The 26045-nt window shown below is 36.5% G+C and overlaps 3 protein-coding genes across 3 annotated transcripts; all 3 read left to right on the forward strand.

Moving 5' to 3' along the window:
- The first annotated feature begins 92 nt into the window (after nucleotides 1–92).
- On the forward strand, nucleotides 93–3263 carry LOC147532734 (uncharacterized). Its single transcript, XM_086647600.1, has 5 exons — nucleotides 93–427; nucleotides 1896–1994; nucleotides 2094–2202; nucleotides 2298–2369; nucleotides 2784–3263. Exons 1-5 carry the CDS (start codon nucleotides 249–251, stop codon nucleotides 2901–2903), a joined length of 579 nt encoding a protein of 192 aa, XP_086503726.1. The 5' UTR covers nucleotides 93–248; the 3' UTR covers nucleotides 2904–3263.
- A 4384-nt stretch (nucleotides 3264–7647) lies between these two features.
- Nucleotides 7648–8764, forward strand: LOC147532735 (protein CURLY FLAG LEAF 1-like). The gene is made up of 2 exons (XM_086648035.1): nucleotides 7648–8019; nucleotides 8217–8764. Exons 1-2 carry the CDS (start codon nucleotides 7831–7833, stop codon nucleotides 8535–8537), a joined length of 510 nt encoding a protein of 169 aa, XP_086504161.1. The 5' UTR covers nucleotides 7648–7830; the 3' UTR covers nucleotides 8538–8764.
- Nucleotides 8765–11420: 2656 nt separating this feature from the next.
- LOC147532736 (uncharacterized) lies at nucleotides 11421–14679 on the forward strand. The gene is made up of 3 exons (XM_086645577.1): nucleotides 11421–11677; nucleotides 11767–11986; nucleotides 14356–14679. Exons 1-3 carry the CDS (start codon nucleotides 11638–11640, stop codon nucleotides 14411–14413), a joined length of 318 nt encoding a protein of 105 aa, XP_086501703.1. The 5' UTR covers nucleotides 11421–11637; the 3' UTR covers nucleotides 14414–14679.
- The last annotated feature ends 11366 nt before the right edge of the window (nucleotides 14680–26045 follow it).

Below are 26045 nucleotides of genomic sequence, written 5' to 3' on the forward strand. Positions count from 1 at the left end.
ATGTATGGGTTTGATGTGGACTTAACCAAAACTTGGTCCAAGTCTTCAGACCAAGTCAAACTCTTGAAGAGGGTTGTGTACTTGTGTGTGCTAATCGTAAAACCAGCTGTGCCCCTAACGTTCCCAAACACAAAGTCGTCTCTGACAGTGGACCGGACGAAATATAAACCCTAGCTCCTCCCTTCCCTGTGAAAACTTCTGGATCTGTTCTTAAAACGAAACTTACCAGGTTTCTATATTCAGTCATTATGAATTCGAAAATGGTGTCTCTGATCCCTGTTTTGATTGCTCTGTTCTTCATCTCGGCTACTTTCGCAAGCACAGATTCTCCTTTCATCGTTGCTCACAAGAAAGTCAGCCTCACCAGGCTCAAAACCGATACCGAGCGAGTTTCCGTCTCAATCGAGATCTACAACCAAGGATCTGCGTACGGATTATCTTGAATCTTCTTATTTAATTTTAATTCATCGAATTCATTGATTGTTCTCATTTTCTAAATCAGATCTGCATGTTTGTGTGTTTTCTCTGATGGATTTGCCGTTTTTTGAATTACCTAATTAGGTTTAGATGTTCGTACTCGATTTCAAATTTCGGTTTGTTAGTTTGTAATTAGTAATTAGTAACATTCGTTTCGAGTTAATTACGTTTTTTAAGATTCTTTGTGAGATCTATTGTGTTTCATTTCTCTAGTTGATATATTGTGTTCTTGCTCTAGGTTTCAGTCGTGTCTTTTTCTGTAATTTCTTTTCAGATTAGATTTTTCAAAGTTATGGTTTGGATATCATGCTAAATTAATTATTTATATGGTAATTGATAGTTAGACGACTTAGATCACATAGATATATTCGAAAAATTATGATTGTTAGCTGATCAGTTGAGGATATAAGCCATCTTTATTTCACTCATAACATGGATAAGCTTAGGTTTGACGTAGCTTGTAGAAATGGTGCTTAAGGTGTGGTTGAGACTGCTTTTCCTCAGATGAGCTACAAATTTTGTTTTAGCCGAGTCTAAAATCAAGTTTTGGTACAAAATTCATTGACGATATATGCCATTTTCTTTACTCAGCATATTGCTATCCATCAACATTAACAAGGCTAACTTGGAAGTCCATCTATTTTGTGGTTTCTGTTACATCTACTTTTTTTCTTCGTTATCATACTTTAAAACTGCCATACATATCACAGTTTTCCACTATAATCATAACTTGTTCTATACGCCATTAGGCTATGTTTGGCGTACTGGAGTTGATTACGAGTATTAGCACTCCAAAATGGTGTTTGGTACACGAAAATGAATCGGGAATCACATTCTGAGGAGGAATGTGTTTCCTCGTAAAAGGGGAATTCCACACCTAGTGGTGGATGAATTTGTGAATCCCAGTTCCTTCGAATCGTTAATTAAATAATATGTGGGCAAAATCAATCTCTACCAATCATATTCCTGAGTCCTGACTAAACCAAACAACTGTAGTAAGGTGATGCGAATATGCGATTACTAGGGGAATCACATTGGGGGATTGCTATTCGTGGTCATCACATCCCTTTTCTGTGTGTCGAACTGCATGGCCTTAAGAATGAGGAAATGATTTTTAGGTGCTTGTGATACCAAAGTATATTTATATATATATATATATATATATATATATATATATATATATATATTTACTTTCTTATAGGAAACAGATGTTGCATTTTAGGTGTTAATATCTTACAACTTTCAAGAGTTCATTTGAGCCTCGTGTGATTCTGCTATGCTTTAGTATTACACCACATTTGATGATGGTTTATTATAATGTATTGCTGTATAGAATCGTGAAAAATGACATACTTTTTATTGTTTTATCAAGCTTACTCAAGTCATGAAAAATAACGTAGTTTTTGAAACTCTTTCAGGACTGCGTATGATGTATCCCTTACTGATGATAGTTGGGCTCCTGATGTCTTCGAATTTGTGAGCGGTAACACCTCAAAATCATGGGAAAGGCTTGATGTGTGAGTTAAATCATTCTTTACATTTCAAAAACTCTTTGTTGGAACCATCTTTTGCTTTATTTCCACTATGATTTGAAACTAACAAAAATATGGTATCAGTGGCTCAATTGTTTCACACTCTTTCGTTCTGGAGTCCAAAGTTAAAGGTGCATACCAAGCTTCCCCTGCTGTAATCAAGTTCCGAGTTCCTACCAAGGCAACCCTGCAGGTTTGTACACCATACAGAGATACAGTATTATGTTACAAGCTTCTCTTCACAATTTTCCACTAATGCTTTGATTATGCTGATTTGCGTTTTTGTAGGAGGCTTTGTCAACTCCAGTACTCCCTTTGGATATCCTTGCTGATAGACCCCCAGAAAAGAAGTTTGAATTGGTACGCTCTTTTCTATGTCAATTTACATATCCTTTACATAAAACATAATGTTAGTTATATTCCTCGACTAACTTGTTTGCTTTTTTTTTCTTCATGAAACTTCTTCTGTGGCAACTCATTTTCCAGGCAAAGGTAAGAAGTTATACTCATTAGTTTTAGTTTCTTACAAATTGAAGATTACATGTGGTTGATTGGGCCGATAATTCTCCCTCTTATTTGCATCTGCCAAACCGAGATCTTTTCTTGAAGTGAACATTGATTTGATTAACAATTTATAACCCTTTTTTCTTCTCATGACACATCTTCCCTTTCTTATCTTACCAATTAAACATCGATAGCTTTTAGTATACAAGGTATACAGGTGGATGCGCTAGTATGATATTTTTCCTTAACATTCTTATCTTTTTAATGCAGAGAGTTTTGGCGAAATATGGATCACTTGTATGTGTCATCTCAATCGTCGTTTTGTTTGTATACCTGGTTGCATCTCCATCAAAATCCACTGGTGGAAAGACAAGCAAGAAAAGACGCTAAATTTCGAAGGGGAGCTCAAGCTACGGTTCTTATCTTTTTTCCTTTTTCTCCTTTGCGGCAATTGCATGTCCAATGACTAAACGAATTTCTTTTTACATCTTCATGAGATAGAGTTTTAACTTATAACGGTTGGATGTAAAATCTGGAGTTTGATAGATAATTTTCTCTTGCTGATTTACTTGTCTTCTTTGTCTGGGATAGAAGGGATTAATAGGTTTTGGGGCAGAGCTGAGTTAGTACCCAGTTGTTCGAAAAAGGTCGATGTTACTTCATGTTTTCTGCAATTAAGACTTTTTCTTCTTTAAACTCTTCATACGACAGGAATTGGTCAAATAATGGAGGTGATGTTTCATGCTTTAATTCCAAGTCTGCTTGAGTTTGACTTCATCTGAGGTGTTCAAGTCTAATTTGTATTGGTCAAGGTAAGATAGTTACTTAACGTTATTTCAGATTATAGAGTTCTGATTCAGACTTGTATGTGCTGGGGGTGAAACCGGTCCAGTTTGATCGGTTTTTATGACATTTAAACCGGTACTTAGTTATAATGGTGTGGTTTTTATATGTAAAGAAAAACCGACTAAAAACCCTTACAAAATAATAGACCATCTCTTTAGCAATCGGTCTTGCGGTTTGATTTTTCGTTTTAAACTTCATTTCAATTTTATTTAATCGAATATTGATAATCGAACCTTTTTATGGAGATAAAAAAGAAAGGTCGCGGTTTTAGGGAATAATAAAAATTCTCCGGGGAATAAAAGACTTATAAATCAATTTCATTTTGAGTCTACAAATTGATTTTTTTTTTATTTTCTCCTAATCCGTCTCATCCTCGCTCTCTCTGTCTGACCATGTATGATGAAGTAAACGTTGATTTATAATTCTAAATTATTTACTTTGATTTTGCTGGGTTTGCATTTTTGATAGAACTCCAACATCAAGAACAGGGGTTCTACCAGTTGAATTTTTTGGTTCAATTGGACCAGTTTTAGGTCTACAAAGACCTAATTTTTCTGTATATCCTAAACCGAAGTGAGAAAGTAAAGGTTGTAAATGATTTTGGGATTGAATACTAGATGAAGCAATCAATTGAAAAGTTCGAAATAAGTAAAGGTTGTAAATGATTTTGGGATTAACCTATTGTAATCCTAACCACCCTGCGTTATGGGTACAAAGATCTAACAGTACAAATTAGGGTCCCTATAATGCATGTTCAACAGATCAATAAACAAAATTCCTAATCACTTTGACATAGAAACGATAATCATTACAAAAATACAAAACAACTAGGTTGAATATCGAATGAATCAATCTGCGAGAGATAAAAAGTGACTGACCTCCATGGAAGAGAGCCCGGAGTGGTAAGCCAAGACGAAGTTGACTGTAAGTTAGGTAGGGAGAGTTGGTGGACTAGATTGCATAAGAGAAATTGAAGTGTTTGGTGGTTCAAGATTTAGAACTACCTTCTTCCAAACATCAATGGAAGCCTGATGTGTTGTTTCAGTAGCTGGTAGATCTGTAAATAAAGGTCGAACACTAGTTTTGATCATAGATTACTTGTTACTTGTCTCAACATTTTTCTTGATGAAATTGATCGATCAAAATACTAATTTGATTGTGAAAATCACAAAATGAAGAGAACCCCTAACTCTTTCTCATCTATTGGTTTTCTAATTTCTTCCCCATCTAGGTTTTGTTAAAGACCGCGTAATATAAGGGAGTGTGAGAGAGAAGATCAAGATTATGGAGCAATGTTTGATGAAGTCAATTTTTGAGCTAAATAAAGAATATATTCCCTAAGTCAATGTTTATTGACTAATTTTTTATTCTCCGAAGATTTTTCTTTATTCACAAAGTCGCGGCCAAAAGAAATTGTGCCAATGGCTCACTTTGCTGGTATCTTGACTTGGTCAAACCTAAAACCTCAACTTGGGGCTTAATACATTGACAACCCTATGACTTGTTGCATTATGAAACTTTAGACAATCGGACAACTCAAAAGCCAACCCCTAATTTATGATTCTAATTTAATATTTTAAATTTTCTATTGATGGATGCAATAGTTTTTTGGATTATTTCTCTAATAACCCCTAACTTTGTGACCGTCTTCCTGTCTAGCCCCTAATTTTATAAAAAATTCTTAGATGGTCTCTTTTTCAGTTACCGTTAGAATGTCGTTAACCAGTCATCAACTCTCTCTCTCTCTTACATCTCTTCCTCTCTCTCTGCCACCTCATCTTTTCGCCACCTCATCGTCTTCTCCGGCAAAGATCGACGGTCGACAAGTTTTCCTGGCGGCGACCTTCAAACATTAAAAAAAAAATTTCTTTTAGTTTGAAGGTCGCCGTCCGGAAATTTGGCCGACCGGCGATCTCTGCCGGAGAAGGTGGTGAGGTGGCATAACAGATGATGTGGCGTGAGTTTCCAGAGAGAGAAAACATGATGGAGGAGAGAGAGTGACGGTGTTATAACGGAAGGAGACCGTATGGGTATTTCTCGTAAAGTAGGGAGCCAGGCGGAAAGCTGGTCACAGAGTTGGGGCCATTAGGGAAATAACCCTAAAAAGATTTTAGTGGTATAGTTTCAACTGCAAACTATTAATCATCAAACAGAAAAAAAAAAGGTTCAACTGCAAACCAATCCAAACCAATGCATGCATCTTCCAACAGGGAAGAAAACTAGGGTTATTTTCCTAATAGCCCCTAACTCTGTGACCAGCTTCCTATCTAGCCCCTAATTTTATCAAAAATTCTCAGATGACCCTTTTCTTCAGTTATCGTTAGAATGTCGTTAACCAGCCATCAACTCTCTCTCCTACATCTCTTCCTCTCTCTCTCTCTGCCACCTCATCTTTTCGCCACCTCATCGTCTTCTCCGGCGTCGCCGGCCGGCAAATTTTCCGAACGGCTACCTTCAAACATTAAAAAAATATGAGTTATTTCCCAAATGGCCCCCAACTTTGTGACCAGTTTCCTGCCTAGCCCCCTCGATTAGCAAAAATACCCATATGGCCTCCTTTTTAAGATTCTATTATAACACCGTTAACCAGTCAACATTTCTCTCTCCTCCATCTCATAACCTCTCTCTGCCACCTCATCTTCTAGCCAACTCATCATCTTCTCCGGCAAGAGCCGGCCTGTCAATTTCCGGCGAGAAGATGATGAGTTGGCTAGAAGATGAGGTGGCAGAGAGAGGCTACGAGATGGAGGAGAGAGAAATGTTGACTGGTTAACGGTGTTATAACGGAATCTTAAAAAATGGGCCATATGGGTATTTTTACTAATCTAGGGGGCTAAGTAGAAACTGGTCACAAAGTTGGGGGCCATTTGGGAAATAACCCATCTTTTTAATAGCAGGAAAGTCAAGGGTGGAGGATAAAATAAAATTAAAAACATATGTTGACCTCTTGTACATAATTTAGTAAACAATACATATACTGAATTATCTTTTTATATAATTAATATTACTTTTATTTTAAAACTTTACAAAAATATAAGTCGTTGAATGTTGATAATAAATCAAAATTGATTTGTATTATGTCCTATTTCCTTTTCTTTTTTTGAGAAAGAAACTTTCATTTCATAAAGACGGATTAGAGTCCAAACATCTTACATGGCTTTGATACATCATGTGAAAACAACATGAAATTACAACATAACGATTGAATGAGCACTTAGCTGTCATAAATACATATACTTGGTCCTATTTTGTCCTATTTTCAAACGTTAATGGTAACTCTACTTGGCAAATTACCCTGAGCTTGCTGCTTGTGTTATGACTTATGAGGTGTTTGATATATGCTATTGCTATAGACTGTGTCTTTCATACTTTATGGGGGACAAAGAACTATTTTTGTGTCACTTCTCTCTATTTTTCTATGAGCTTCTCCAATGGAGAATTTAGGAATATTTATGAAAATCGTGTGTCTAAGTTTCAGTGGAAGGTCCTTCATCTATTTGGTGTTAGAGGTATTTTACTAGGAGCATATTTTAATACAAATCAACATTTTGTTTATGTAGCATTTTCCCTAACTAATATAACACTTATTTTGTCGTAATATAATGGTTATTGTTTGTGTATAATTCAACATAAATCAATGAAGTAATGAACGAACATATCATCTGTTTGGTCCAATTGTTCTGATGGTCAAATCGTAACCACGTCTGATTTGCCCGGATTAATGATAGAATAATAGTGAAGACAAGACAATTATTTGTTAAAGCCCGTGACATAAGTTTATAATTATTTACTGGACATTATATCGGTCATTGTTAAATTAAATTAAGAATGACATTAGTGTCATTCAATTTACTTGGCCCCATTAACAAATAATACTTTTTTTTTTGGAAAGTAACTGCGAAAGTTTTTAAATGATATTTGATACATAAAATCTGTAATAAGTACGATAACCGACGAATTAAATTTTTGAAACAAAAGGGTCTATATTCCAACTAAACTAGTCGCCTAAAGTCCAACGAAATAAACGGCCTAAAGCCTATCTAACTACATTATTTATATCCTTGATAACTCAAGTTTAATAAACTATGGAATCCACTTCTTATGAGAATTCAACCTGAGACCTACAGGGTCTTTGGAGTTTATGTCAACACAAACATCCACTTCCGCAACCATTTACAAACTATTGTTTATACAGTGAAAATACAAAACAACCTAAAATAGGTGAGCCCCATAACTCAAAATCACTTGATAGTGGATACCTCTTGAGTGACCCTCTATCTTGACCCCCACCCAAAACATTCTTGTCTTCCACTTTGCTTTATTAGTCCCTCTCCATCTCTCTTTCCCTCTTCTTCCCCACAACTACCTCTCAATATAAACATTTCCTTCCTTCAAAAGCTCGCTCTCTCTTTCTCTCTCATTATCAATAGATTTGATTTCCTTTTCAATTAATTATTCAGACCTTAAAAACATGGCTACCTCAACCAATTCTTTGGAGCATTCTCTTCAGAAGTTCTCCCTCAACAAATCAACCACCGGAGACAAAGGTGGTTTCAATTCGTCAGCCACTTCTGAAGCGCCGGAAAATCAGATCAACACCTTAGAACTTAATCCCCGCCTTTCTCTTCCTTATCAATGGGAACAAGTCCTTGATTTAAAGGTCCCTCTCTCTCTCTCTAACATAAAACAGAGAAACAAGATTTAGAGTTTGAAAAAATTGAATTCTTTTGTTGTTTTCTGCTTTATTATTAGATTTTCTTTAATGGGTATAATCTTAATTTGGTTTTTTCGTTTTTGATCAAGTTACGATTCTTCAAAAGTTCTGATTTTTTTTCCTGGGTATTTATTTTTGTGCAGACAGGAGAGATTTATTATATGAACAGGGTAAATGGGATAAAAGTGAAAGAAGATCCAAGGGTTTATAGAGGAGAATATTACACAGATGAAGATGATAGTTCTTACGAAAGCGATGAATCTCTTATATCTGATTCATCTCCTTCGTCTTCTTCATCTTCATCATCATCATCAACAGTTAATAAAGATGATGATCATGTCTTGGTAGTTGCTGGTTGTAAGAATTGTCTCATGTATCGTATGCTTCCCAAACATGTTCAAGAATGCCCTAAATGTAATAGTCTTCTTCTCCACTTTGATCAATCTCAAGACAAACCCCCTTAAAGATTTTCTAATCTTTTGTGATTCTAGCACTTCCGGTTTGTTTAACAGTTTTCTCTCTTATTCTTTTTGTTATTTTGTTTCTTTTTTTGTGATTCACAGATAATGGAAGTTTAGATTAATCAATAATCATTTCCATTTCTAATGTCTTACATTAAAGTTGCAGAGAATTTGTGGGAAAGTTCTACAAGTTTAGAAAATGGGAATAAAGTTGGTTAAAATTTGTGACATATGAGCTTCATTTTGTATTTGTAAAACTTCTTTTTTTTTTTGCTTCATATCTAATGATGTTTCTTTCATCATTTGTGTTTGATATTATTGTTTGGTGACTTGGTCTTTCAAGTTTCTATATTTAAACCATTGAATATTTCTTGCTCATGTCCTATTTTTATCTAATGATTTCAAACTCCACTACTGTTATAGGATGGTGTGTATCAGTCTTCCGGGCTGCTAGTGATACTGTTCGCTTTGGTACACCTATGCATAAAAAGACCTCACTAAGGAAGGATGCTTAACCTCTTAAGAGGAGCACCACACTCCGTCTCACCACCAATGTGGGATTACTTTACAACACACCCTCCCAAGACCACATTATAGTAGAGCGAATCGTGCTGATAACGTGTTATAGGATGGTGCATACCAGTCTTCTGGGCTGTTAGTGATACTGTCCGCTTTGGCACACCTAGACCTCACGGTAACAGTTTTAAAAAATCTCACTAGGGAAGGGTGCTTAGCCTCTTAAGAGAAGCACCACACTCCGTCTCACCATACATTATTTTCCTCATAGCAAAATGACACTTCGTCCCACCCATTGTCGCATCTAAATTGGGGGTAGGGTATGTATTTTGAGAAAGGAAGTGAGAATACTATCTCTCTCTAAATCTTGTTCATTCACATAAATATCGTGGTAGGGATAGTGGTCGGACAAAATATCATGTTCTCTCTAACATCGATGATATGCCCCGTCCAAGTACTCCGACAGGGATTCGACCGGGATATTTGTCGGGCACACCATCATTTTTGTTTTCTCTAAATCATCATATTCGAATACAACCCTTACTGAGCACCGACTCAATAATAACTTATTAAGTTTGATTTAAGAATTTTTAGTTCTCCTCTCAACAAATTTGTTATTTAAGTTCATATAGTTTGAGAAATGAGTACCAAAAGAAGGGGTGTTTTTTTTTGTTGAAAGAAAATGGATGTTGAGATACTAAAACGAATATTTTGATAAGCATTAATTTCTGTCATCTCTTGTTTCTTTGTTTGGAATATGCCAAAAAGGATTAGAGTCTGTCCCTAAAGATTCGAATTGAGAGAGAGAGAGAGAGAGTAGTATTAGTTTCCAATATATATTTCCTCTTCTACTGTCTGATTAGATTCCGAGGAAAGGTTGTATTGTCTGCACCAGATTACCCTTTTAGTTTTGGACTACCTTCTCTCTCTATCTCTATCTCTAAAAGACAAATGTTTGATTCGGCAGGCCAACAACCACATCCCACAACCACCCCAAGTAAATTTCCCTTTTAAACAACAAGAACAAAAAGAAGAAATATCAAATCAAATTTTGTAATAAAAACACAACACCTCCCTCTCTAATCTCTATGGCTAAGTCTACTACTGTCTGCCCCAGTTTCTTATTTTCTTCTAAGCAATAGTAGTCTAGACTCTAGTACTAAGTTTTTCTTCCAGGACCAAGTCTCAGCGGCTCAGCCCCTCACCCCTTGTATTCACAACCGAATGGTAGAGAGTTTTATATTTCGTGGCGTAAGCACCTTGAGCACAAGTCTACCTAGCCTACACGATACCGCCTGGACATTTGTTTTTGACGTAATAAGTTCTCACAAGTCTAGCTACATAAAGTTTAGACATCCCAAACTACCAAAGGTTCCCTTGGCTTCCTTAATGTCTAAATAGGGCCAGGCTTATGTAAGGCCACTAGTAGCCTTGGTAAGCTAAGGGGATTTTACAAGCACCAATGCCCTAAAATCATTTTGTGATATCTCTAGAATTCCTATTTTTCCAATTGAAAAGAACTCAAGCTAGGGTACTTCAAAACTACTACGAAACCCAATTGAAAAGAACTCAAGGCTTATATTCTTCTTACTGGTACAAGAGTCATCATTACAAAGCATTGATACATCGTTAACAGATGATATAAAATACATCAAGATTCAGGAACACTATAACTGCTTGATTTGAATCCTAAAAACCATATATTTATCATTAAAGGGAAATGATAAAGTTACAAATGATTTTGACAAAAAAAGGTTCCCAGCTGATGTGGCGGGTGTGATTTCAAACTTTGACCAAATCTAGGCCGTTGAGAAATGAAAATCACAACCGCCACATCAGCTGGGAACTTTTTTTTGTCAAAATCTTTTGTGATTCTAGCATCTCTCATCATTAAAGATCATTCTAAGAGACCTAAAGTTTAATAAATGTACCTCTACTTTATTTATACGAAGTTCAATAAATTCCGGATTTGCACTTTTATGGGATCGAACTTGGGCCCTCCGTGTTGCGGAATGGTGTCCTACTACACCAAGAAGTGGTGGACTTGAGGCTTATATCCGACTATCCTTTTCTTCTTGTACGTCCTCTCTACGTCCTCGAGGCTTTGGGTCTAGGCCCACCCGGGGGATATTGGACCTGTTCCGTATCTGTTGGCTAGGTTTGACCCAGCCCAGTTGACACCACCCTACGTCGTGGCCCAAATGATGTTATTTATAACTCGAACGTGTCTCTCACATGTGGAGCTTTTTCACACACAAGATGACGAGACGGGGAACCACCTGGAAGTTTCATGGTGGGCCCGATTCTAATTAAATCCTTATCCAGGTAAACAACTCAATGTCATCAGCCAACTCACACCGTTTGAAAGATACTTAAAATATCTTACTCATCCAACGGTCCTCATTAATTCGTGGCATTCATTTACTAGTGTATTAATTTGACTTTAATCTTGATGATCAAAACCTCCTTCTTACCCTCCCAAAAAAAAACCCAATTTCATTTCTCATTTATCTGCAAAATTCTCAATTCTCTAGGAGTTTTGGAAACCCTAAATCTCATCCCTTCCTACTGAGTGGAATAAAAAAAGATGAGTTATCAAAAGGATTCATACCCATACCCTCCACCAGGTAACTATCACTCTTCAATTTCATTTTAATTTCATTATTTTTTTCTGTCAAATTTGGGATTATTGATTTCTGACTTTAATTTGTGAAAGGTTATGGTTCTCCATATCCTCCACCTGGGTATTCTTCACAACCACCACCGTATGAAGGGTATCCACCACCCAATCCTGGGTATCCTCCACCGCCACCAAATCCTGGTTATCAGGGTTATTTCAATGATGATTACCAACAACAACAACAACAACCACCTTCTTATTACCACCACCACCATCATCGTGATGATTCTTCTTGTTCTTCATTCCTCAGAGGCTGGTATGTGATTCATTATCTGTTTTTATACTTGATTTTATGAGGGTTCTTCATGGATTTCTAATTCAGTTTGAATTTGAATTTGGTATAGTTCTGTGATTCTAAAATCAATTCCCTATTGATTTTTTTTTTTTCTAAAATTGTTCAATTTTGATTCCTTACTATTGTTATTTTATTAATTGGGTTTAGTCTAGAACTTCAGATAATCTCCTTGTCTGGCCTGTAATTTGGATATGATAGCCAGATTGAATCTAGAACAATAAATTAAACTAGTTCACTTATGATTAGCCAAATCCCTAAAAACTTATTCCCCAAGGAAAGATGGGTTTCAACAATTAGTTGGTTTTACTGCCTAAGATAAGATCTACCCAAATGATTATTTGGGGTCTAATCAAAATCTTCCATGGGTTTACTTATCTGATTTAGATTTCTAGCTAATGTCAATGGTTAAGAATTTCATTTCAATAACACAAGTTGGGTACCAATTGGATGGCTGATAATTAGGGAGATAAGATTGCTTTTCTGTTATTTAAGCAAATCTTATCACCCTTTCTCCAACCCTCTCTTGGTAGTTAGTTAGTCAATTAAAATCAATCTTGTGATACATTTGTCTTTCATTGATCATACAACTACTTAATATAAGGCCTTAGTGGGCTGAAGATTTATAATTACGAAATCTTAGTAACTCTTTATTCACAAGATTTTGTTTCTTTCAGTTTGCACATTTGTAGTTTTCGCCCTTTTGGAATCTCTTTCATGAAAAAAAGATTTCCATTTCGTTGGTAGTTTGAGAGTCTTGGTGCTTTCTAGAGTTTGTTATAGTTTTTCACTCAGGAGTTTGGATTACGTGTATTCGGTAGGAGTCTATAAAAAAATTAGGTCTATTTATAGTTTAAGTCGAATAGGTTGGTTCAAAGTCATCAGTGGCGTGGCTGTAAGTTTAGGGGGCCGGTGTAAAATTTTTCATGAGACCCTAAACTCTAAACCGTAAATCCTAAACCCTCAACCTTTTATGTTAGGAAACAATCACTAATCTCAATGTTGGAGATTTTATATAAAATTAGTTAAGAATTTGTGAACAATTTATAAGTAAATTAAACTACCTCTTAAACTAATCAATTGAAAATCTCCAATCTTTATAGGATTGAGTGAACTAAGATTTTAAAAGAGTGAAGTATGAATTAATAAACTTTAATTGGAGATTACCTCTAGATAATAAATCATTTTAGTTAATCCATCGAAATTTTTGCAAGGTCTAACTTTAAATTTGGATATAAAGAAAGGATTAAGTAATCGTGTGAATTAAGTCCAAACTTCTATTAGTTAAGTAATAGAATACCAATAGATTGTCTAAAAAAAGAGCATATTAGGGAATTAACTTGGTTGGGTGGAGAGAAAGAAAGAAACAACCATGTCACGAGTGAATTAATGTGGGTAAGAGAGAGAGAGTGACTTTGGGCGTTGATGGGCGAGGGAGGTGAAAGAACCATATCACCAGCTCACGAGTCCATGGACTTGAGTTCGGTGGGGCCTTTAATTCCAAAAGTGATAGTAATACTAGGACAAACTGAAAAGATGTTTGGGAGCCCATGTGGTGGAGGGGCCAGTGCGGGTGCACTGCTGCCACCCCCCACCACACGCTACTGAAAGTTATTGTTTTATGGTTCATTTCTAGTATATATATTCGAAAGTATTTATAGTTTCACTCTTGAAATATATTTTGTTGGAAACAATAGGTAAACCTAGAGTTAGAGTTGGAATTATATTAGATGTGAGTCTCGACCCTCGAAGTTAGATAGATAGAGAGCAGCCGTGATATGCATTCTCTCTGGTGCATACGGGATGGGCTCTGGCATAGCCATTAGATAGCTTTCATTTCGCGTATGTTTGTTGTATCTGTAAGCTTCAACCATATATATAAATTCTATCTTAATACTAGGTGTAAGCCCACACTACTTGTTTTTGAAGTTAGCGTTGTTAAGTTTGTGGCCATCCAACTCAAAACCAATTGGCAATGAGTGGAGAGGACCTATACTTTATATTCTTGGTTGCTAGTTACCCATTCTCCAATGTGGGACTATTCTCACACGCCCCCTCACGTGTGGCGTTCTTTGAGCCTAACACGTGTTTTTTTTTTTCTTTACGGGTGACGTGGAGCACGTGTGGCTTTTAAGCCTATCACGTGTGGGCCTAGCTCTAGCTCTGATACCATGTTAAGTTTGTGTCCATCCAGCTCAAAACCAATTGGCAATGAGTGGAGAGGACCTATACTTTATATTCTTGGTTGCTAGTTACCCATTCTCCAATGTGGGACTATTCTCACAAGCGTTTCGTCGTCCACTAAGACATGACATGTTATTTGACTGATGCAGTTTGGCTGCACTTTGTTGCTGTTGTGTGATGGAGGAGTGCTGTTGTTGCTGTTTCTAGACTGTCTTTTACTTAATATCTTTCCACCGTTCGTGGATGGGGAATCTGCTGCTGTTTACATAGAGACTTCCCACCGGTCGTGGATGGGCTGCTGTTTACATAGAGATATGCTATACTATTAGGTTGTTCTTGAACCTTGTTTGGTGTATTTTGTGCATTTGAACCATTATAGATCGATCTTCTTATCTGTTTCTAAATTGTTGTGTGGTATTGTGAACGGAAAATTAAGATACTTATCATTATAGAATTCTATATGTTGCTTCGAAGTTTCCTACGAATTTACGAGTTCGATAGTGTTGCGAATCCCCCCACTAACTCTATTTTGGCTTTAAACTTAGGGTCGTTGTGAGCCGTAAAGTATTATCAATTCAAAAAAGATCACACGGTTTTGTTCTGTTACTAGTCGATTAAAAGCTAAATTAGACCAATTTTAAGAACAAATATTCAAAAGAATGAAACTTGACAACAGAGTTCTGGAGGTCTAAATGGAAAAGGGTTAACAAACATTGATGTGGTCTTCGTTGTAATTTGATTCAAGAGACTCAACCTATCAAGTTTTATAGTGAAACTGTTCTGCAATCTCCTTCCAAATTGTCCTATTATTAGTCAACCCCAGAGCTACTCGGCGTCTCATCCGGTCTTGCCTAGTTTTCGATGTATTTTTATCTTACTAGAAAAAACAATTAGACAAGAATGTGAATTGTGGATGTCAAAATTTTATAAAGAAGTAAATGTCCAGTATACTACACAAGTGAAACAAGTTAAAGTTCTGTTTTTTCTTTTTCCTTTTACTGTAAGACACAAAGAATGTGACCACCTTTGTGTGTGTGTGTAGGCCTGTTTGACTAATAGAGAACCTCTAACTTTTTGTGTCTTAGTGGAGTTCTCTAAAATAATTTAGTCGAAGAAAAAAAGAATGCTGAAATGGTAAGAGATGAAAAGGCATTGGCTTTCGAAATTTTATTCACATCCGACATTTGGCACCTATGAGTTCTAGAGTTTTATTGAATGACATCTTTAAAATATTCTTGTAAATAAAGGTGGGTGCTTTGAGACATAAAGAAAAATCTTCGAGACATAATTATTTTTGGGTCTAAAAAATTTACTTGATTGAACTTTGTCTTCTAATCTTCATCTTCTCATCTACCACCATATTTTCCGACTACCACCATATTTTCCGACACCACCAACCATCACCTCAACCTCTTCTCTCTCATCTCTTCTTAATTCTTTTATTCTATATCTCTGGTATCCGTTATCTCACTCTCTATCCCACTGTTATCTCTCTTTCTAGGTCTCCTTCACTCACTATTACTTTCTCTCTCTCTCTCTCTCTCTCTATTACCCTATCTATCTCACTCTCTCATTGTTAATCTCTTCCTCTCTCCGTTTCTCATAGTTCCAGTGAAGGAAGGTTTTTTCCATTAGAGACGAAGGGGACTTCGAGGAGGTCTCCTTGAGGGTTTCAAGGTTGGTCAGCTGCGAAACTTCTCGTAGTCGACGAAATTCTGTTATGATTGGTCGATCACGAATTTAACATGGTATTAGATTTAGGTCCACACGTGATAGGCTTAAAAGCCACACGTGTTCCACGTCACCCAAAAGAAAAAAAGACACACGTGCTAGGCTCAAAGAATCTAATATTTGGACCCTAAAAATAAATATGTCCTCTAAATCGACTGTAATTGACTAAATCTGTATGATCCAGAGATCTTCCTTTGTGTCCCAAAACCGCACCCAAATAAACTATTAAAAATAGTTATTTATAACCAAACTATTGTTTGCTTTTACTTTTTTCTTTTAACTATTTTCATTTACTTTAACATATCCCCAACTCGAGGGCAAATTCTCCATTTCTTTCATTGTATGTTCCGGAAATCATAAAGTACACTAGCAAAGAAAGTTTGAATAGACAACTAGATGATTTTTTAACAAATAATGGAAGGGTTAAATGATATAACTTGGAACGAGCGGCCAACCCTCTATCTCTTCTTTTAACCAAAAAAGATAACGAGTACCTCCTATATTTTGGTCCTCACATGCGGTTTGTAACTTGTTTGACCACCAACAATAGAAATTTGTAGGAAATCACACCTTTAATATTTTCAAATACACATAAAGGTTTTTGATAGTGACTATCGACTTGTTCCTTCCAAAGCTTAGATAGCAAAATATTTGAGATTTTTCAACTTATCAGTTGGACCAATTTACTAATTCGTAGAAATATTTGAGATACAAAGTGAAATATTTTCAATTTTTTGTTTCTTTTGTTTTCTCTAGCTTCTACCGCCATTTTTTCTCCACGCTAATTATAATCGCCGACAAACTGCCCATTACGGACGAATTTAGTTTTTTTTTTCCCCAAGTCTTCTTCTTTTCTCTTTTGGCCATCACGTCTGGCCACCACCAACCACGACCTCCCACCTCCTTCCTCTCTAGTTCCTTTTTCCTTCTTCCTGTCCATCTCTCTCCTCCTATCTCTTTCTATATGTTCCGATGAAGAGATCCTTCCCTTTCACCAAAACAAATAGAAAAAAATCAGGTAGGAGAGAGAAGAAAGGTAGGAGATAGAGAGGAAAGAAGGGAAAGAGGTAGGAGAAGAGAAATAAGAGGACGAGAGGTAGGAAAGATAAATGGAGGTGGAGCGTGGAGGCAATGGTGGTGGAAAGAGATGAGGAAATGAAAGAGAAGGGAGAGTAAGTGATATATATATATATATATTATATTATATAAAACACAATGGTGTTTTTGAAGCTCAGCCGTCGATTTATCTCTCAGATATTCACGGTTGTTGGATTATGATCTTCAATTTCTCAATCTAACGGTTAAGATACATTCCACGTGTTTAGAGAAGTAGTTAGAAACCACCTCATACCTCTCCTATTTTCTCTCCCCTAATACGGTTGAATTAAACTTGATTAATTCCCACGTTTGGAGAATCACTTCTAAGGGCAACTCCAATGTGGGGCTCGGGCTCCCAATTTTGGGAGCCCTTGAATTTTGGGAGTCCCGGGGCTTTTTCTCGATTCCAACGTCGGGCTCCCAACCGGGGCTCCCAAATCAAAATAGTATACGTGTGCGAAGTACGTGTGCGAAAGTTTCATTTTAAATTTCGACTATAAATTATTAGATTTCGATTATGAATTAAAATGTGATATTCTTCCGTCGAGATAAAAACAAAAAGATAAACACAAAAAATAAAAAATTAGAAAAAAAATACTTAAAAAAGAAGTAGTTAAAATAATAACAAAATAAAAAAAAATCAATTTAAAAAAAAAAATTAAAACAAAGTGGGGTGGATTCCCTAAAAAGGGAATCCACCCCAAATGTGACCGTTCGGAACACCCCAACGGTCACATTAGGGGCTGGGAGCCCCTCAGCCCGGGCTCCCAGCCCCACCGGGAGCCCAGCCCCGGGGTTCCCGGGTTGGAGTTATGGGGCTTAGGGGCTGGGGCTCCCAAATTTGAATTTGGGAGCCCCAGCCCCTATACATTGGAGTTGCTCTAAGGCTATTGTAGTTTAGACAGTTATTTATTTCCTTTGATAGTTTTCGCTAGAGAAAATCATGGGACATGGAGAAAATCGTGGATAACAACCATGGAATTGATTCGGGTTAAAGATTTAGTTATCAATCATCTCCGTTGCTTTTCAAATACCCATTTTCAAATCTAAATTACTATATTTCTAAATTATCCAAACCAAATCCATCCACGATTTTAGGTAAATAATTATATATAAAATCATTTTCTCTCTCCTCCCATTAAATTGAACTTTCTAAAATAACTACTGAAGATTGTTTCTACATTTTTGGTCAATTTATTTATCTCTCCAAAATAATTTAACCTCTCTGTTAAAAGAATGTAAGTAGTTTTATTGTCTTCTTCTTTGTAGTTGTTTGAGTTTGTTTTGATAAATTGCTATGATTTTCATTTTCAGGTTTGTGGGTCACCGTTTCTGATCACATTCGGGTGGTAAATTATGGACCTTTGTATTTTATTGTTCATCTTTCTGTCACGATTATGTGAAGTTTAAGTCTTTTTTAAAGTTATCTATCGCGCACCAGTAAGACTTGATGGATTGTATTTCTAGCCCACTGATCTCTCCATAAATACATTTTCTTGTTGAATATTGAGCCCCTTTATCTTTAATTATCATTATCATTGCATTAGTTCTATGAATTTAATTTAGGTTGTGTTTTTTCCTCTCTTTCTCTGTGTAATCTAACCTTCAAGATTTATACTCGGTTTGAGTTTGTAGTTAATATTTACTTTTTTTTTTACAGGAGAATGACAATCAATAAACAACCAAGTCAAGAAAAAATGAAGAAAAAGAAATTCGAAGATCAATTGTTGTTTTTTATTACTCCTATATTTTTTTTCTTGCTTTCTTTTTTGATGTAGACAATAAAGGAAACATTTTCTCATCAGCTTTTGGTTTTGTATCATTTACCATTCATCTTTAAAGTCTTATAAATTGTTAGTGTTCTTATTTTCAATTATATAATTTTTAGTTTGTCATTAATACTATTTTATTCTTTTGGATTTGATATTAGCTTTGCTTTATGGTTGAAACAAAAATTATGTATTAGGAATTACATTTTTATAACTTATTTTTGTGAGGAAGAAATATGCAAAAAGTAATGGGTGACAGGTTGTTTTAATCAATGTAAGGCTTGATGATAGATGTGTACTTTTGTCACAACAACTGCATCCGCAAAACCAAAAGAGTAAACTTATATGAAGGATATTGACGCGTTTTGTTACTTAGTTTGCAATTCATATTATCTTCTCTTTACTTTCTCTTTGTTGTAATATTCATGAAGTTTGAATGGTTGTAATTATCCGATCATCTGTTGTCATTTCTCTAAAACTCATCAAATAAACTTATAAATATCTAATCTAATTTCTATTTGACATCAAAGTTAAGAGTGTACTTTTTTTTTATTAATATCCGAACTAATTTGTTTTTTTATTAAGTTAAAGCAATTCTTTTTTCATGACCCAATGAGCCGGTTATACATTCTTATAACAACTAGGTGTCCACCGCGTCCTACGGACGCGGTAGATCCCTTTTGGCTAACGCCTTAACGTATGAGCCAACCTAAAAATATGTGGCCTTGCTACTCATCGATTGTGTTGAGCATGTCTTAGGGTGTGTTTATATTAGGATCATGCATAACCTAGATGTGTATGTGTCGTGATACATACACATCTAGGTTATGCATGATCCCAATATAAACACACCCTAAGACATGCTCAACACAATCGATGAGTAGCAAGGCCACATATTTTTTAGGTTGGCTCATACGTTAAGGCGTTAGCCAAAAGGGATCTACCGTGTCCGTAGGACGCGGTGGACAATATATATATATATATATATATATATATATATATATATATATATATATATGAGAGAGAGAGAGAGAGAAAGAGAGAGAGAGAGAGAGAGAGAGAGAGAGAGAGAAATAAAAAGGAGAAATAGTGGTGTTGGCGGTGGTCTAAGGTGGTGCTCGGAGATGATGGTTGGAGTTGGTTGTTGAAGATGAGACAAGAAAAAAAAAAGTTTTGTTTCCTCGAAAAATTTGACAAAATCTATAAAAAAAAAAAAATTAATCTTATATTCATAAAGTGTGACCAAAAGATTACCTCGAGACCGTTATAGTATTATATTTGTAACCAAAATACCATTTACATACATAGTTTGGGAAGTTATATCCAGAGGCGGCCCAGACTCAAAACCACCAAAACGGACGTTTTGAGTCCCAACGTTATGAAGGACCTCACATGTTTGAATTGTTGGTTTCAAAATAACAATTGTATTCTAAACAAACTTATAACAATATTTAAGTTGTAATTTACTGGTCAAGTTTAGATTTGGTGCATATGATTATGGGTTCGAGTCCTCCCATAAACACTGTTAAATTTATTTATTTATTTTGAACATACATGTAAAGCCTTAATTTCGCTCGGGCTTCCAAACGTTTGGGTGGGTCGTATATCAAACTACTAACAAAATTATACATACTTTTTTATCTCTCTTTTATAATGGACTTCCACTCCTCTGAGTAAAGCAAGAAAAGAAGAAGCTCCTCCCCTTCCACATGAAGGGGAATTTGTGATGGATTCCTAGTCTTACATAGACATATGCCATCTTGGGGATGTTGCATAGACAAAAGTACACGTGTTTATGTTATTTACGCAGAAGAGATTACTCTCTTACCTTTCGATCGTGGTCGTCGGAACAAAATATTTGTTTACGATCATAACACATAAGATCTTGTGATGAATCTTTATTACCGTAGTGTGACTCTGATGTAGAGGAATTAGCCGAAAAATACATGGAAGAAATTGATGCGGCCAAGTATAAAGGTGACAGACTAACACGGGCAAAACTGAAGTTACGGATGTCGGAACTGAACGAAATTTTGAGGGATGATGTGAAATAACCTTCCGCTCATTCTTTTTCTCTTCGTCACAACCGGCCCACTTTGAGAGTCAAATTCCATCGCTTAGGTCCTCAAAACGGACTCTTAGTAAAAAAAAATTACTATTCTTTGTAAGTGTTTTTAGTTTAGGTGTTCTCTTATTTTCTTGGGATTCTAGTGTTTCATTTATGAGTTTCTATTTGAATTCGATTAGGTTAAGGAAATCTTAAGGCTATTTAAAGGGGCCCTAGGAGTTGTTCTATTAATTCAGTTTGATCAATAAAATTTAGTATTTTAGTTTAATTCATCTTAATTTCGATTCGATAGGTCTGTAGACGAAGATCTAAGCCCCTTTTAGAGATTTCCGCTGCGTCAAACTCCAAATTTGTTTTTGTGATGTGCTTTAACGCATTGTATATATTCTATGTAATTTAAGATCAAGATCATCAGCTCATAATTCACAATTTACACAAGATTGATGATCTGAGATCCTAGAAGTGTTACTTATTGCACGGGGTTACACCGGAGCAAGTACTATACCTCCACTACTGTACGTCCACCACATCACCTATTAGCATACTTTGACTCCCCATAACCAGGGGCGGAGCTATAGGTGGGCTAAGTCGGGCTGCAGCCCGGGTCTTCCCATCTGTAACTTCTACCTTGTGTTGGCTTTTTTATGATGTAGCCCGAGTCTTCCTACCTGACTTATACTTTGCGTTGAGCTTTTTAACTAAAGGCTTCAGTAACACAGTTAGCAAGACAAGAAGGGTATAACCATGAGGTCACGTGTTTGAGTCCCCATCCTGGCTGTATTTTTTTTAAAACTAGTTCTTATATTAACATCCACAACTATTAACATCAACAACTATAACATAAATAAAGTTCATCACTATTTTAAGGTTTAGTTCTTGTGTATATTTCTCCTCTATTTTAAACTAGTTCCCTTACTAGCAATAAAGTTCTTCACTATTTTAAACTAGTTCATCACTATTTTAAGGTTTAATTCTTGTGTATAGATCCAATGATGTAGTGTAGCCAAAATTCTAAATTTTTCTAAATATAAATGTCCAGCCCGCCCATACTCAAATTCCTGGCTCCGCCTATGCCCATAACACACCACATATGGTCCACATCTATATCCTTATCACACACATGTAAAGTATCGTATACATAGAAAGGTATGTATTATATACGTGTCCATAAGGCGCAGACAAAAACCGTCCACATTTATACCCTCTTCACACACTTGGAAGGAACGCAATGCATATACGGACATGTACATATTACACATAAACTACACATAAATATACATGTGGGTTGTTGGGGGGACATTTAAAGGGATAGACTTGGACGGTATGCTTGGCAAGGCGTTACGTCTGTTGGGTTTTCCTCTTAGTGGGGAAACCTAGTTGGGTTTGGATTAGGAAACCAAACCCGGACCCGAGTCGAGTTTCTTTGGGTCGGTTACTTATGACGGTGGAATTAGGATTAAGGGGGAGTCTATAAATACTACCTTAACCTAATTTAGATGTGTGTGAGGAGCACCAAAGGGGGCAACACAATTAGAAACGCACAAGAGAAGAAGGGAGAGAAGGAGGTTGCCGAGAAGAGCGGGGCAGAACTTTTTCAGCACGCGCAGTCTTCGTTGTTCGGAAAATCCGACGGTGAGTTCTTCTCCGATTGAGCTGAAATTTGGCAGAACTGTTCTTGACATATTCATCTAGTATTTGTACGGAGGGATCGTTGATTGGTCGCCGGAATCCTAGTGAATTTAGGGTCGTTTTGGGCTGCAGATTTCTGGACTGTTTTGTTCTTTCTTGTGAGGGTTTCTCCGTGTTTCTTCGTGTTTGAGATTGATTCTTTTGGGAAGGGTCTGAGTCTCGGGTGGACGTAGTATGTAACTACTTTGCTATCATAGTTGATTTGGTTGGACTACGAGTCCCGTGGTTTTTACTTCTCACGTTGAAGGAGGTTTTCCACGTTAAAAATCGTTGTCTTATTTACTTTCAGTTCTTTGTTTATTGCTCCCACATATTCTTCTATATTATCCTCGTAACTAACACAAAGGGAAAAACTCTTGTTTCCGCTGCGCCTAAGTGCCCGTTTTTCCCAACAACGTCCATGTCCATCAACGAGTTCGAGCTGACTGGTTGGATAGTGTCCTTCTCATGCATCAGACGCCCACAAATTCAATATGCTTTGTGGGTCGCTGGCGGTTGGCCTTTTTTCCACACATTGATGGTGGTGACATATTTATGCGTTAGTCCCTCAATTTCATTATCATTCATTAATTGAAATCTTAGGATCCACATGACCACATCTATATGGGTGGTCTATACGTGACAAGTGTAACCAACACTTTTGTTGCTGAAGTTTATGTGAACAAAAAATTTGTAGGGGCTTTAATTTGTGTTATAGGTTTCCCCTTTTTACTGGTGTCCATTTTATTGATTGTAATCCCCAAGGCAGATCTATATTTCTCCGACTGTTATCTCTTTTTCGAAGGAGATGTTGTTTGTTTTAGTTTGTGTTTCTTTCCTTAACAATTTGGAGTAGCAAAGGCAGACAATTAGAGGGAGGATGAAGTTGTTTCATCATGAAGATATAGATACTGCAGTCAGGGCCGTGTGGTGGGGGGTGCGGGCCGTGCGTCCGCACAGGGCCCCCCACCACAAGGGGCCCATTTTTCGAATGGTTACAAGTTCCTGGGTTCGTTCAAAATAAGGGTACTATTTTAACACGCACATTTTCAACAGCAAGCAGTTTTCTACTCTTTCTTTTTTAAGGCCAACTCAAACTCTCCATTCGTGCATGACTTTCACACAAATATTTGTCTTACAATCTTCTTTTTCTATATTTTTTCTCTCTCACTCTATATACTTCCTTTTCTCATATGTCCCTCTCTTATAAATTTCTATCTATTCTCATCTCTCCCTCCCTCAAGTCTGTCTCTCTGGACTATAATTTTGGATTGTGTAAGAAAGAAAAATCAGTGTTCCTACTTTCGAATAATAGTCTGTACTAATCAAGGATAACTTTATTAGAAAAAATGTTTGGCCAATCGTATAAAGTTGTTATTCACGTTCACTGAGTTTAGATTCATCATTGTTTTCATAAAACAATTTATAAGTAAACTATTTAAATTTGTGTTATCACTTTGCATGTAAATTTTATTTGCGTCACATCTATATAAAAGGCCCCGATTAAGTTTGGCACCGGGCCCCGAAATTGTCAGGCACGACCCTGACTGCAGTTTGTTAGTGTGTAATTACGATTCTTTCGCTCAAACTCGACATCAAGAAGACTCAAAGCATAGTTGACATTAAGAAGAAAATCTCATCTCCGATCAACAACCTCAATCTACAGACTCATCAATTCTCCAACTTCTCTACTATTTGATATGTTAGATGGGCAGTACTCTATAATCCAAGAGATCATGGATTCGATTCATAAGTTCATTACTCATATGTAAAAAGTATGTGATTATATGGTATAAATAAAGTATAGATCTTCTCTAGGTCTTTGTAATGGCCTTTAAGGGTCTTAGTATAGCCTTTTAGGATTTTGCTATTGTGACGCTCCAAGCCCAGCAGTTACCGATATTGTCTTCCCTTTCCCCACCACCCTCGCACGGATGGTAGGAGGTTTTGTTCGTGCCGAGAGCACTCCCAGCTCCCCCAAAAGACCTCGACATTTACCAAGCTTGAGCATACACCTATAGCTCAGGCTCCGGATACTCTCGTGAGCGATGTGGGACTATCACAATCCCCCACCCTCAACGAAGAGTCATCCTCGGCTCTGATACCACTTGTGACGCCCCAAGCCCAGCAGTTACCGATATTGTCCCTCCTTTAGCCACCACCTTCGCACGGATGGTAGGAGGTTTTGTTCATGGTGAGAGCACTCCCAGCTCTCCCGAAAGGTCTCAGCATTGGCGACGACACACGATTCGCCTGACCATCAGAGTACGCAACGACATCGTGGACCCCCCACATGCACGATTTTGTCTTCACTTAGCCGCCACTCAGCGTGGTGTGAGGTTTTGTCTAGGCGAAGGCACCACGACCCTCCCAAGAGGTCTCGGCATTTACCAAACTTGAGCATACACCTATAGCCCAGGTTTCGTGTGGGACCATGACAGCTATGACCTTTAAAAGCCCATATTTGTAATTATGCTAGTAAAAATGCTCCCTCAAATCATCAGGATGTTATTCACTTTTGTAGCCACATGATGTAATCAAAGCCATGTAAGATGTTTGGGTTTTACTCCATCATTAATGAAATGAAAATTTCTTTTTCAAAAAGAAAAAAAAAAGAAATCTGTACTGACAGTAAAGTTTAACCAATTTTGTGAATTAAAATTATTTTAAGTGATAGATATTTCTGAGTGATAGTCTTTCTCTTTATCATTTTCATAACCTTCTTCCTTTTCACTGTTGTAGATTTTATTGACTGTGATCAGTAGTAACAGTAGGATTGAACCAATTTTGTGAACTAAAACTAATTCAAACAGCGAATATTTTTTTGAATGATAGTCTGAATCTACCGTGTACTCTCAATCAATCTGTTTTAAAATCATAACTAGAGAATATAATTTGTTGTGTAATTATTATAAATCTATAATACAAACTTTTATGACTATGGTTGGCTGCTGGGATAAACTATAATTACTCGGATAACAAATTCCTAACATAGTTCCTAATTATCGCAATACCTTATTTTAGTTCGCCGGAGATAAAATTAGTAGATATTAAGTTTGTCTAGTAGATTATATTAAGAACCAAAGCAAATTTGCAAGTGAAGAAGACTCAAAAAATCCCTCCACCTTTTGAATCAACATTTCCCTTTTACTGCCTAATTCAATTCCACATACCAAACATGTAGATTGGGTTGTCTCTTAGACTCACTGCATTTAACACGAGTTGTTCCATTTATACAACAAGCTTAAAACAATTAATATATAGCATACATACATCAATTTAATGGACTGATTAGTTGTATAACATTTGTAACATAGTTGTATTAATGTTTTGTTGTTAGCTTAGGAGGTTTATACAACAAAGTAAGTAAGTTTTAAAGACACCTCCTAGAAATATGGATGGCGCTTATCTCAAGGCAAAAATGGGAATTAGTGTGGGAAAAAGGCGTATCTAACACTTACGAGAGGCGTCAATACAACTTCTCAATGGGATGGTTGTAAATAAT

Source organism: Eschscholzia californica, unplaced genomic scaffold, assembly GCF_041429995.1.
Source record: "Eschscholzia californica isolate CP2 unplaced genomic scaffold, dmEscCali1.0.p SCAF_6, whole genome shotgun sequence".
Lineage (NCBI taxonomy): Eukaryota > Viridiplantae > Streptophyta > Magnoliopsida > Ranunculales > Papaveraceae > Eschscholzia > Eschscholzia californica.

Coding starts and splice junctions, on each gene's coding strand:
- LOC147532736 (XM_086645577.1), top strand. CDS start 11,638: ATGAGTTATCAAAAGGATTCATACCCATACCCTCCACCAG. Junction 11,678..11,766: donor ATACCCATACCCTCCACCAG/GTAACTATCACT, acceptor AATTTGTGAAAG/GTTATGGTTCTCCATATCCT. Junction 11,987..14,355: donor TCTTCATTCCTCAGAGGCTG/GTATGTGATTCA, acceptor TGACTGATGCAG/TTTGGCTGCACTTTGTTGCT.
- LOC147532734 (XM_086647600.1), top strand. CDS start 249: ATGAATTCGAAAATGGTGTCTCTGATCCCTGTTTTGATTGCTCTGTTC. Junction 428..1,895: donor ATCTACAACCAAGGATCTGC/GTACGGATTATC, acceptor AAACTCTTTCAG/GACTGCGTATGATGTATCCC. Junction 2,203..2,297: donor CTACCAAGGCAACCCTGCAG/GTTTGTACACCA, acceptor GCGTTTTTGTAG/GAGGCTTTGTCAACTCCAGT.
- LOC147532735 (XM_086648035.1), top strand. CDS start 7,831: ATGGCTACCTCAACCAATTCTTTGGAGCATTCTCTTCAGAAGTTCTCC. Junction 8,020..8,216: donor AACAAGTCCTTGATTTAAAG/GTCCCTCTCTCT, acceptor ATTTTTGTGCAG/ACAGGAGAGATTTATTATAT.